Consider the following 13405-nt stretch of genomic DNA (forward strand, 5'->3'; position numbering starts at 1 on the left):
TCTGAAGAGAGTAAAAACAGAAAACACAGAGAGCAGAGAGATGAAACCAAGTGAAAGACACAGAGAAAGAGAAACATGCCATGGAGATGCTAAGAGAAGGCCCGCAGGATACAGAGAACTCAGAAAGATGTCTCCCAAGAAGTAAGCAAGGACACAGAGGAACCTAAAAGCATGGAACATGGGAGCGAAGGATCTGGAGACACCATTACATGTGACAGGCACTCAGATACCATCAGCCTTTCTTCAGTGAAGTTATCTTGTTGATGCCTTAATTTGGACATTTCCATGGCCTTGGAATTATAACTTACAAATAATAAATCCCCATTGAAAAAGCCAACCCATTTCTGAAATATTGCACTCCTGCAGCTTTAGCTAACCAAGACAATTGGCATCATGGAACTGAGATTAAGAAAAGCCTGAGACCTTATTCCTTTCTAAAGGGAAACTGACCAATTAAATGGTCCTGGGTCTTCTGTTATTTGCCAAGCCTGTTCTCTAGCAGGAGCATCCAGAGAGAAAATGAGCTCATCAATTTGGTAATTCAAATGATACTGGAAGAAGAGAATTGCATGCCTTCCTGTAGATCACACACTTGAAAATTATTACCAGGGAATTCAAAGTAAGATATGGCACTCAGACTGAGACCTGACACACCTGAATTTGATTCTCCCACTCCTCTCCTTTTCTCTCCACGAACCCCCTTCCCCAAAGACTTAACAATGAACTGAAGAACTAAGATACATGAATAGGGTAATAAAAAATAAAACTTCTTTTCTTCATACTGAATATTGATAAAGAAGCTTAATAGCTTTATCACAGATTTTGAAAATGTGATTTGTCATTACACCAACAGACTGTTGAGCTTGGACTCTTTCACTTTCAGCTGGGCAAGGTGATTTCATCAATAAGGGCAGAAAAGGCCTTACACACTGGCTCAGCTCCACAGTACAGGTCCAAGGTTACTGAAAACTGCAGACCTGAAATTAATAAACATGGGTGACTTTCAGAGAAATGTTCCTGTAGGTTCTCAAGTTGATAAAACTCTAACACAGAGAAAATAGAGAATCTATCTCTCCTCAGTTCCCAATGACAATGGTCTTTCCCTCAGCTAGCTAGCCAATAAAATGGCTATGATTTACCATGATCAATACTACTAATCCAACCAGGTTTGGCCTTCTTCAGTCCAATTTCCCACATCTCCTAGCACAGATCTAGGCAACCAGATAGCACACTCTAAAACAGCTGTTCTCAAACTCTGCAGTAATACTGTATCTCCATTTAGAGATCAGCACGTGCAGCTAGGATTCCCAGGCAACGTTTGAAACAATTACCTTCCAGCTAAAATAGAGATACAGTGCTGAATTTCTCTTTCCTGGGCTTCTAAATCCCTGTTCTTTATTTCCCTAGAATTTGCGGGAGTTAAATTTCATTTTCTGATTATATAAAATAACAGTTTGTAGGATGGTTCTAGGTAGGGAAGAAGGAACAGGAATTGGCCCCCTATATCCCACCCTGAATCACGCCCTCCCTAACCCAATCGGCATACTCTTTTCCCACCCCACCCCCACCCTTCCCTCTCATTCGTTGCCCTCTCCTTGTTGAAAACCCCAGTGGCAAAGGAATGACAAAAGAGGGATGGAAAAGAAGTGGGGAGAAGAATCCAAGAACTTAACTACAGGAAATTTCACTCACAATTAGAGAGAAAATAATTTAATGAAAAAGTAAAACTAGAGGTTTATGTGCTTTATCATCACAGAAGCAAGTCGTACTAAACAATCTTTCAAATCTAATTCTTTTATCCCAAGTTTGAACGAATTGTTCATTACTGATTTTCTGTATCTTTTGAATTTAATAAAGCTTTCACCCCTGGATGTCATGTCCTATGTAGGGGGGAGAGCAACTACCTGACTCTCTCTTTTTCATTAAGCAGTCTCTTTTTAAACTTTTAAATTGTATAATATAACATATGTACAAAGCAAAGAAAGAAAAAAGCAATAATTTTCAAAGTACTCTTGAACAAGTAGTTACAGAGCAGATCCCAGAGTTTGTCATGGGCTATCATTCCATCAGCTCAGATTTTTCCTTCTAGCTGCTCCATAATACTGGAGGCTAGAAAAAATATATATGTATATTTTTATCATCACAATAGACTTTTTCTTTCTTTTTTGTGAAAAATAACATATATACAAAAAAGCAATGAATTTCAAACCACAGTGAGATAATTAGTTGTTAGAACAGATTTCAGAGTTTGGTATGGGTTACAATTCCACAATTTTAGGCTTTTACTTCTAGTGCTCTAAGATACTGGAGACTAAAATAAACATCAATATAATGATTCAGCAATCATATTCATTTGTTAAGCCCTACCTTTTCTGTATCACCTTTGATCTTTCTCCCACTCTTTAGGGGTATTTGAGCTATGCCATTCTAACTTTTTCATGTTAAAAGGGGCTGTCGATAATATGGGGTAGGGGGATGGAACTAGTTGATGCTCTGGAGAGGCTGGCCCTCTGCATTTCAGGACTTATCGGGTACAGGGATCCATCTGGAGCTTGTAGGTTTCTAGAAAGTTAACCTTTTAAAATCCTATATATCATCCTAGGTGCTCTTTAGGATTGGCTGGGATGGTTTTGGTTGGGGTTTGGCAAGTTGTTAGGTAGCAATGTCTAACTGAAGCTTGCATGAGAGTGACCTCCAGAATAGCCTCTTGACTCTATTTGAACTCTCTCAGCCACTGATATTCTATTAGTTACACTTCTTTTCCCCCTTTTTGGTCAGGATGACATTATTGATCCCATGGTTTCAGGGACAGACTCATCCCTAGGAGTCATCTCCCAAACCACTAGGGAGGCTTTCACCCCTGGATGTTGTATCCCATGTAGTGGGGAGGGCAATGAGTTCACTTGCAGAGTTGGGCTTAGAGAGAGAAAGGTCACATTGAACAACAAAAGAGGTCCTCCAAAAGTAACTCTTAGGCATAACTACAGGTAGGCTAAGCTTCTCTGCTACATACACAAACTTCACGAGAACAAGCCTCAAGATCAAGGACTTGGCCTGTTGATTTGGGTGTCCCTAATGTTTGACACAGTATCTGGGGTTTCCGTAGTGTTAAAGTTTAATAGTTTCATATTTTTTCTCCTATCCCTTAAGGGACTTTGCCAATACTTTTTGATTATCTACTCTGGGATGTATCTAGGCATTAGATTAAGCTATGCAGCATTAAAGGCCCTCATATTTATTCTGGGCTCCCTACTCACAGTCTCTTGAAATTCCATTATCTTAGATCTTAATACCAAATGACTCTATTCACTTAATGTCAACAACTGCCCAAAGCTGACCATCAGAGTTGCTGTTTTAGTTTTATTAAGCTTTTAAATAATATAAAGTTCATCTTAATTTCTAAAATATGTTGCCTTCTTAGCAAATCTGCTGTCCAAAAAGGTTGTCAGCTTCTAGGATAATTACAACACTGGGTGATTATATTGGCACTATGTCTGAGAAAATCCTGGCATTTTATAAAAAGCAGATCTTTATAATGCTCCCAATATCCCTTAAATTAAAAAAATAGCTTGGGACAGTAAGACTATCAGAGACTTCATGTTGTTATCTGATGAATCAGTGATAGATAGAAATAAAACTAATTCTGGCTGTGATTTAGTTCAGTATAATTTTGGTAGACATACATGATTATGCATAAATTATGGAATGTGTTTTTATAATTCATATTGTCAGTGGGCATGTAGAGTTTGTGTCATGGTTAGGGACAGGTGTCAACTTGGCCAAGTTGTGGTACCTGTTCATCTGATTGGGCAAGTGCTGGCCTGTCTGTTGCAATGAGGACATTTCATAGGATTAGGTCATGATCACGTCAGCTACATCCACAGCTGATTCCATTTGTAATCAGCCAAAGGGGAGTGTCTTCTGCAATTAGTGATGCTAAATCCAATCATGGGAAGCCTTTTAAGGAGGACTCAGAGGAGACAGGTTGCATTCCTGCTTTGGCTGGTGAGCCTCTCCTGTGGAGTTCATCCAGGCCATCCATTGGAGTCATCGGCTTCGCAGCCTGCCTGTGGATTTTGGACTCTGCATTCCTACGGTCACGTGAGACACTTTCATAAATTTTATGTTTGCAAGTGTTCCCTGTTGATTCTGTTTCTCTAGAGAACCCTAACTAATACATCTTGGTACCAGGAGTGGTTCTTAAGGAACAGAATCTTAAAAATGGGTTTTTATGAATGGTTTTCTACTCTGACTGGGCTCAGAGACACTAAGGACTCTGATTCCCGTAATCAGAATGACACTCCCAATCCATGGACTGAGTTGGCAAAGGAGATAGTCAAAATATCATCATTCGATTCTCCTAATACTTCGCTTGTATGAAGGCAGACTCTGGGGGATAATGTTTTTGACACCTTTACAGAGTTTTGTAGAAATAAGAGTTATAGAGATGTTGGTTGGTTGTTGTTAGATACACTGTCTACATTAAAGGGTGAAAGGGATGGGCTTAAGGCTTCAAACAAGAAGCTTAAGTGCCGTCTGAAAGATGTAGAGGTTTCTATGAGTATCCTGAAGGAAAATTTTATTTCCTGTAGCCGTAGACTTGAGATCTCTGAAAATCAGACTCAGAATCTTATTGTTAGAGTAGCAACTTTACAACGTAAACTGAAATCTCAGTCTTGCATGGTGTCTGCCGTTAAAGTGAGGGCATTGATTGGAAAGGAGTGGGACCCTGAAAAATGGGATGGTGACATATGGATTGATAATGATGTTGGGGGTGAGGTTGAAACCCTAGACCATGCTGAGCCTTCTTTAGATAACCCTGTAATAGTCTGCCCTGAGGACATAGCCGCCCCACCTCCTGCCTGCCTTGAGGAATTGGCCACCCAACCTCCTCCTGAAGGGATTAGCCCTAGAGTTATTAATCCTGTTTCACCAGATGAAACTGCAAATGAAAGCCCTGAAGCAAATGGCTTGGAAGATACTTCTAATTCTTTTCATGACCCACCTCCACCACCCCTCATTTCTTCTAGACCTGTAACTAGACTAAAGTCCCAACAGGCCCCTAAAGGTGAGGTACAAAGTATCACACATGAGGAGGTACGTTATACTCCAAAAGAACTGTGTGAGTTTTCCAATTTATATAGACAGAAATCAGGGGAATATGTGTGGCAATGGATTTTAAAAGTGTGGGATAATGGTGGGAGGAATATAAGGCTGGATCAGGCTGAATTTATTGATATGGGCCCACTAAGCAGAGATTCTGCATTCAATGTTATAGCTAGAGCAGTTAGAAAAGGTGTTAATAGCTTGTTTGGGTGGTTGGTTGAAACATGGATCAAAAGGTGGCCAACATTACCTGAGGTTGAAATGCCAGAACTGCCCTGGTATAATGTAGATGAGGGGATCCAGAGGCTTAGAGAGATTGGGATGTTAGAGTGGATTTATCATGCAAAGCCTGCTCTTACACCCCAGAAATGTCCAGAGGATGCACCTTTTACCAGAACAGTGAGAAATATATTTGTGAGACTAGCACCATCATCCCTCAAGAGCTCTGTGGTTGCACTTCTCTGTAGGTCAGATATTACTGTAGGAACTGCTGTCACTGAGCTGGAATCCTTAAACACAATGGGGATGACAGGATCCCGAGTTGGCAGAAGCCAGGTGGCAGCACTTAATCACCAAAGACAGGGTAGACGTGGGTATTATAATAGACAACCAACTCAAAGGAGGCATCAAAATTATATGACACGCAGAGATTTGTGGCACTGGCTAGTAAATCATGGGGTGCCTAGAAATACAATAGAAGGGCAGTCTACAAAATTCTTGTTGGAGCTGTATAAACAAAAGAGTTCTAGGTCAAGGGAACAGAAGTCTAACCTGAATTACAAAAACACAGAGTCACGGCCCCTTAACCAATTTTCAGACTTGAAACAGTTTACAGACCCTGAGCCCCTTGAATGAAGGGGAGGCCAGGTCCCTATGGGGGAGAAACCTGTTACACTGCCACAAATTTATACTGTTAACCTTCCTCTAAGTCTTCCCCAAGGAGACCGACGGCCTTTTACCAGGGTAACTGTGCATTGGGGAAAAGGAAATGATCAGATATTTTGGGGATTATTAGACACTGGTTCAGAAGTGACATTAATTCCAGGGGACCCAAAACGTCACTCTGGACCACCAGTCAGAGTGGGGGCTTATGGAGGCCAGGTGATCAATGGAGTTTTAGCTCAGGTCCATCTCACAGTGGATCCAGTGGGCCCCCGGACCCACCCTGTAGTTATTTCCCCAGTTCCGGAATGTATAATTGGCATAGACATACTGAGCAACTGGCAGAATCCCCACGTTAGTTCTCTAACTCGCGCAGTGAGGGCTATTATGGTGGGAAAGGCCAAGTGGAAGCCACTAGAACTGCCCCTACCAAGCAAAATAGTAAATCAAAAGCAATACCGTATTCCTGGAGGGATTGCAGAGATTACTGCCACTCTTAAGGACTTGAAAGATGCAGGGGTGGTGATTCCCACCACATCCCCATTCAACTCTCCTATTTGGCCTGTGCAGAAAATAGATGGGTCTTGGAGAATGACAGTGGATTATCGTAAACTCAACCAGGTGGTAACTCCAATTGCAGCTGCTGTTCCAGATGTAGTATCATTGCTTGAGCAAATCAATACATCCCCTGGTACCTGGTATGCAGCTATTGATCTGGCAAATGCTTTTTTCTCAATAGCTATTAGTAAGGACCACCAGAAACAGTTTGCTTTCAGCTGGCAAGGTCAGCAATATACTTTCACTGTCCTACCTCAGGGGTATATCAACTCTCCAGCCCTATGTCATAATCTTGTTCGCAGAGACCTTGATCGTTTCTCCCTCCCACAAGACATCACACTGGTCCATTATATTGATGATATCATGTTGATTGGACCTAGTGAGCAAGAAATAGCACCTACTCTAGATTTATTGGTAAAGCATTTGCGTGTCAGAGGATGGGAGATAAATCCAACAAAAATACAGGGGCCTTCCACCTCAGTAAAATTTCTAGGTGTCCAGTGGTGTGGGGCATGTTGAGATATCCCTTCTAAGGTGAAGGATAAATTGCTGCATCTGGCCCCTCCCACATCCAAAAAAGAGGCACAACGCCTAGTTGGTCTTTTTGGATTTTGGCAACAACATATTCCTCATTTGGGTGTGCTACTCCGGCCCATTTATCGAGTGACCAGAAAAGCTGCTAATTTTGAGTGGGGACCTGAACAAGAGGAGGCTCTGCGACAGGTCCAGGCTGCTGTGCAAGCTGCTTTGCCACTTGGGCCATATGATCCAGCAGATCCAATGGTGCTGGAAGTGTCAGTGGCAAATAGAGATGCTGTCTGGAGCCTTTGGCAGGCCCCTATAGGAGAATCACAACGCAGACCCTTAGGATTTTAGAGCAAAGCCTTGCTATCTGCTGCAGATAACTACTCTCCTTTTGAGAAACAGCTTTTGGCCTGCTATTGGGCCTTAGTAGAGACTGAACGCTTAACCATGGGCCACCAAGTTACCATGAGACCTGAGTTGCCTATCATGAGTTGGGTGTTGTCTGACCCACCAAGCCATAAAGTTGGGTGTGCACAGCAGTGCTCTATTGTAAAGTGGAAATGGTATATACGAGATAGAGCCAGAGCAGGTCCTGAAGGCACAAGTAAGTTACATGAAGAAGTGGCACAAATGCCCATGGTTTCCACTCCTGCTGCCACATTACCTTCTCTTTCCCAGACCAGAGCTATGGCCTCTTGGGGTGTTCCTTACAGTGAATTGACTGAGGAAGAGAAAACTCGGGCCTGGTTTACAGATGGTTCAGCACGATATGCAGGTACCACCCGAAAGTGGACAGCTGCAGCATTACAACCCCTTTCTGGGGTGTCCTTGAAGGACAGTGGTGAGGGGAAATCCTCCCAGTGGGCAGAACTTCGAGCAGTGCACCTGGTTGTTCATTTTGCTTGGAAGGAAAACTGGCCAGAGGTGCGTTTGTATACTGACTCATGGGCTGTTGCTAATGGTTTGGCTGGATGGTCAGGGACTTGGAAAGACCATAATTGGAAAATTGGTGACAAAGAGGTCTGGGGAAGAAGTATGTGGATAGACCTTTCTGAGTGGGCTAAAAACCTGAAGATATTTGTGTCCCATGTGAATGCACACCAGAGGGTGACTTCAGCAGAGGAAGATTTTAATAATCAAGTGGATAAGATGACCCGTTCTATGGATACCAGTCAGCCTCTTTCCTCAGCAACTCCTGTTATTGCCCAATGGGCTCATGAACAAAGTGGTCATGGTGGTAGGGATGGAGGTTATGCATGGGCTCAGCAACATGGACTTCCACTCACCAAGGCTGACCTGGCTACAGCCACTGCTGAGTGCCCAATCTGCCAGCAGCAGAGACCCACACTCAGCCCCCGATATGGCACCATTCCCTGAGGTGACCAGCCAGCTACATGGTGGCAGGTTGATTACATTGGACCACTCCCTTCATGGAAGGGGCAGCGATTTGTTCTAACTGGAATAGACACATACTCTGGATATGGGTTTGCTTTCCCTGCTCGCAATGCTTCTGCCAAAACTACTATCTGTGGGCTTACAGAATGCCTTATCCATCGTCATGGTATTCCACATAGCATTGCTTCGGATCAAGGAACACACTTCACAGAAAATGAAGTGCGGGAATGGGCACATGCTCATGGAATTCTCTGGTCTTACCATGTTCCCCATCATCCAGAAGCAGCTGGATTGATAGAACGGTGGAATGGCCTTTTGAAAACTCAATTACGGTGCCAACTAGGTGGCAAAAACTTGAAAGGCTGGGGTAATGTTCTCCAGGAAGCTGTGTATGCTCTGAATCAGCGTCCGCTGTATGGTGTTGTTTCTCCCATAGCCAGGATCCATGGGTCCAGGAACCAAGGGGTAGAAATGGGTGTGGTGCCACTCACTATTACTCCTAGTGATCCACTAGGAAAATTTTTGCTTCCTGTCCCTGCTACCCTGAGTTCTGCTGGTCTACAGGTTTTAGTTCCAAAACAGGGTGTGCTTTCTCCAGGAGAAACAACAGTGATACCACTGAACTGGAAGTTAAGATTGCCACCTGGCCACTTTGGGCTACTTATGCCTCTGGATCAACACACCAAGAAGGGGATTACATTATTGTCTGGGGTAACTGACCCTGACTATCAGAAGGAAGTAGGACTGCAACTACATAATGGAGGTAAAGAAGAGTTTTCTTGGAATATAGGAGATCCCCTGGGGCGTCTATTAGTACTACCATGCCCTGTGATTAAAATCAATGGAAAGCTGCAACAACACAATCCAGGCAGGACCACTAATGGCTCTGAGACTTCAGGAATGAAGGTTTGGGTCACCCCACCAGGCAAAGAACCACGGCCAGCTGAAGTACTTGCTGAGGGGAAAGGGAACATGGAATGGGTAGTGGAAGAAGGTAGTGATAAATATGAACTTCGACCACGTGATCAGTTACAGAAACGAGGACTGTAATGCTGTTTTGTTTGTGTTATACTATTTAAGTTGTAAGATATCAAGTTTAAGAATGAATGTTGCCCAAGGATTTGCACGCTATTCTGGAGAGATTTAATGTGTTTCCAGTTATATGCAGGACAGTTGAGTATTGTCAGGTAAAAGAAAAAATGTGTGCTTATTTGTTTTCATTTGGAAATTAAGTATGGTCTAAGGTGATATATATATATATATATATGTGCCAAGTTGACAAGGGGTGAACTGTCATGGTTAGGGACAGGTGTCAACTTGGCCAAGTTGTGGTACCTGTTCATCTGATTGGGCAAGCGCTGGCCTGTCTGTTGCAATGAGGACATTTCATAGGATTAGGTCATGATCGCGTCAGCTACATCCACAGCTGATTCCATTTGTAATCAGCCAAAGGGGAGTGTCTTCTGCAATTAGTGATGCTAAATCCAATCATGGGAAGCCTTTTAAGGAGGACTCAGAGGAGACAGGTTGCATTCCTGCTTTGGCTGGTGAGCCTCTCCTGTGGAGTTCATCCAGGCCATCCATTGGAGTCATCGGCTTCGCAGCCTGCCCTGTGGATTTTGGACTCTGCGTTCCTACGGTCACATGAGACACTTTCATAAATTTCATATTTGCAAGTGTTCCCTGTTGATTCTGTTTCTCTAGAGAACCCTAACTAATACAGTTTGCAAACAGGATCATATTCCATACCAGATTGGATTAGGATACAAACTTTCATAGTCTCAAAGAAATAAGACTAATATAGGAGAAGCATGACTATAAAATTAAATCTCATCAATTAGTATTTGTTGAATCATATCAAAGTAGAGAATACTATAGTAAGAAATATGTGTACTTTGATGCTAATATCATAAGCACATTTGTCTGATAATAATGAATACTTCCTACAAAAGCATCTCAATGGTTCTATTGAGATTGTATGTGGAAACAGAGATGAATTTTTGAGACATATATTTTTATATTTTTTACAAGATTGAATAATGCTAATTGTATCATTATACATTGCTGTGTCATCTGAATTTTTTTCTTTTTCCCCCTCCCACCTTTTGTGTGTGTGTGTGTGTGTGTGTGTGTGTGTGTGTGTGTATGAGAGATCTGAATTTGAAATAGATTTTACCCTTTCATGATTCTCCTTTTAATGATATAATTATGTGTATATACAAAGATATAAAAATACATAGAGACATTGATAAAGTTTCTGAAAATATGCATGAATCTTTTTGCTTTAGCTGTTAAACTGCACAAATGTTAGGATTTTGTCTTCCAAATATATGTACAAGATCTGCTTTACTGGGGATCTCAAATATACAATACAGTTTACTAAATGTGTGAGAGCTGAAACAACATAGCCTTTTAGAAATCAGTATCTTCCATAATCTCATTTGGAGAAACAAAAACAAAAAATAATTAAAAGATGAAGATATCACAGACTAAATAAACTTTTCTATTAAGCCCAATTTTTATGTGAATTTTTACTAAAAAAGTCAAGTAGATATTGACTTTGCTTAGAGTACTTATCATGACCCCAAGAATGCCTGGATGGAATTACAGAAGGTGGAATCTTCTGTCCTCCTAAGAAGCAGGCACAAGGAGTTCCCATACTGTCTTTGTCTCAGGCACTCTGAGCAGGCTTCTGGCATCTTTGTGACTTTGTTTTCTCTAATACGAAGATTACAACCCCAATTCATACACAGTAGAGTTTTTTGGAACCATCAAATGATTACTTCATTACTTGACTCTACCAAGTTCTGAATAAAACTCTTAATTATTATGTGCCCACTTTACAGTTTGCTAACTCCGAAATATTCTGAGAAGGACTCCTCTGATACAGAAACAGGATAAAATAAAATAATATCCCTTATTTTTATCACAAGTCTCTAGATGATCTTTCAAACAAAAAGAGCCTCAGCTTGCTTAAAGAAGAAAAGGATGTGGATATATAAGAGAGATATAAGGTAAGGAAGTAACTCTAAGAATAAGGCAACGCCGCTTCAAAACACAAGATACAGCAATAGTAAGGAAGAATTTAAGAATAAAACTTCAGAATTTAGGAATGATTATGAGAATACTACTTACAGACACCTCTAGAAAGAGAGCATTGTTATTACTTCCATTTTAAATGGTGACATCAGATTGCCCAGTTCTATGTGAAATGGAGCTACTGAAAATAATAGTCGCAATGACAAAATAATAGGCATTTACAGAATGCTTACTATATGCTAGATGATGTATTAAAGTCTTACATGGTTTGTCATTTCTAATGCTCAGAATAACTCTATGAATTAGGCAATGCTAGGGATCAAGTTCAAGGATACTACTGACGTCCAAAAAATTCAAAACTCTTATTACTTTAGATGAATTACAGCTGTTAGGCTAATCCACAATGTTATAAAATCAAGTGTTTTGAAAGGCAGCCTGAATTCCCAGCCATCATTGTCTCTGCAGACTATAGAAACTACCTGGTGGCATTTCAAGAGCAAAGTGCGTCATAAGTTTTGCCAACAGTTGTTGCAGTTCCTCTTTGTCTTGCCCATTCTTTTTCTCCTTAGTGTAAACTGTCTCTTTCCTTTCAGCAGGAGCCAGGGCAGGATTACTCATTTCGGCAGGAGCAATTTGGATGTGGTCCTGCCACAAGTCCAACTGAGAACTCGGTAGGGAGCTAAGGAGTTCCTTCAATGTCTTTTGTGCTTGACTTTGTGTCTTGGTGTTTTACACTGACTTTGGTTGCAAACTGGCCTCTGATGACTCAGAATTTGATGAAGCATGCTCTGCATTTTCTCGAAATCAGTGACTTCTGTCAACCATGGTGGAATTAGGAAGATGTTCTGATTCCAAACCCTTCTCAGTGGCATTTCTGATTTGGGAAGAATCTCCTCCCCTCCAAAACCTTTCAGCTGAAGAATGGTCACTCTTGGAAACCATATTTTGGCAGGAGAAAGATGAAGGCAACACTGCCCAGATTAAAATAAAAACTCCATTTATGAGGAAGTTAATATTTATCTGACTGTTTTCATGAATGCATTAAAGTTCAATATTCCAATGGGAAATTTTTATGCAAGACTTTTCTTTCTACTCTCTAAGTACATTGTTAAATTTATATTCAACCTAAAATTCCCTACAAGAATTGGCACAACCGAGTTTTTAATATGTCACAAGGAATATCACAAGGAATTTGGGAAAATTTAGGTTCTAAAAAACACCATGCTTTAAAAATATCCTAAGGAATTTGGGGAAATGGCAGCACATGTTGAGCTGATAGATGGAAATGGTTACAACAAATGTGTTCATCATGCTCTATCTAGGTAGGTAAGTTGTGAGGGGTTCACGATAGTCCATAGGTATAAAATCTAGGGGGTGTGCTCCCCATAAAGCACAATTCACAAAGTCTGATCTCTGGTCCCAGTCGGGAGTCCCCAAGACCTTTTTAGGGGTCCACGAAGTCAAAATGACATATTTTCACAAAACCTGATGTTATTTGCCTTTTTATTGTGTTGCTATTTTCACTAATGAAACAAAAGCAACAACTTAGCATGAATAAATGTAGCATCACCAAACAGTCCTAATAGTCTTGGTATTTTTCAACATCACGCGCTCACAGTTTTTTTTTTAAAAAGTCAGTTCACTATGAATATCCTTGAAGGAGGAAAATAAAGTTCTTAATTTTATTAATACACACTTCTTTTAAAATATTGTACATGATGAAATGAGAAGTGTGCATAAACCATTTCTGATGCATACAGAAATGCAAAAGTTGCCTCAGGGAAAAGCACTGGTGTGAAGGATTCACTGGCACAGTTATTCGGACTTGGGTATTTGGCACACATTTTCTTAAAAACGCATGAATTCGGTGCCTGCCCATGCAAAACAGCAGCAACAACAA

At 41.1% G+C, this 13405-nt stretch overlaps 1 protein-coding gene across 1 annotated transcript in view; it reads right to left on the reverse strand.

Moving 5' to 3' along the window:
• Nucleotides 1-754: 754 nt before the first annotated feature.
• Nucleotides 755-13405, reverse strand: part of DYTN (dystrotelin) — a 60262-nt gene continuing 47611 nt past the window's right edge. The window contains 3 exon segments of the mRNA XM_077151791.1: nt 755-977; nt 11985-12476; nt 12852-12945. Of these exon segments, the coding sequence (XP_077007906.1) occupies nt 880-977; nt 11985-12476; nt 12852-12945 (684 nt within the window). The 3' untranslated portion in view covers nt 755-879.

This window comes from Tamandua tetradactyla, chromosome 3, assembly GCF_023851605.1.
Source record: "Tamandua tetradactyla isolate mTamTet1 chromosome 3, mTamTet1.pri, whole genome shotgun sequence".
Taxonomy (NCBI): Eukaryota; Metazoa; Chordata; class Mammalia; order Pilosa; family Myrmecophagidae; genus Tamandua; species Tamandua tetradactyla.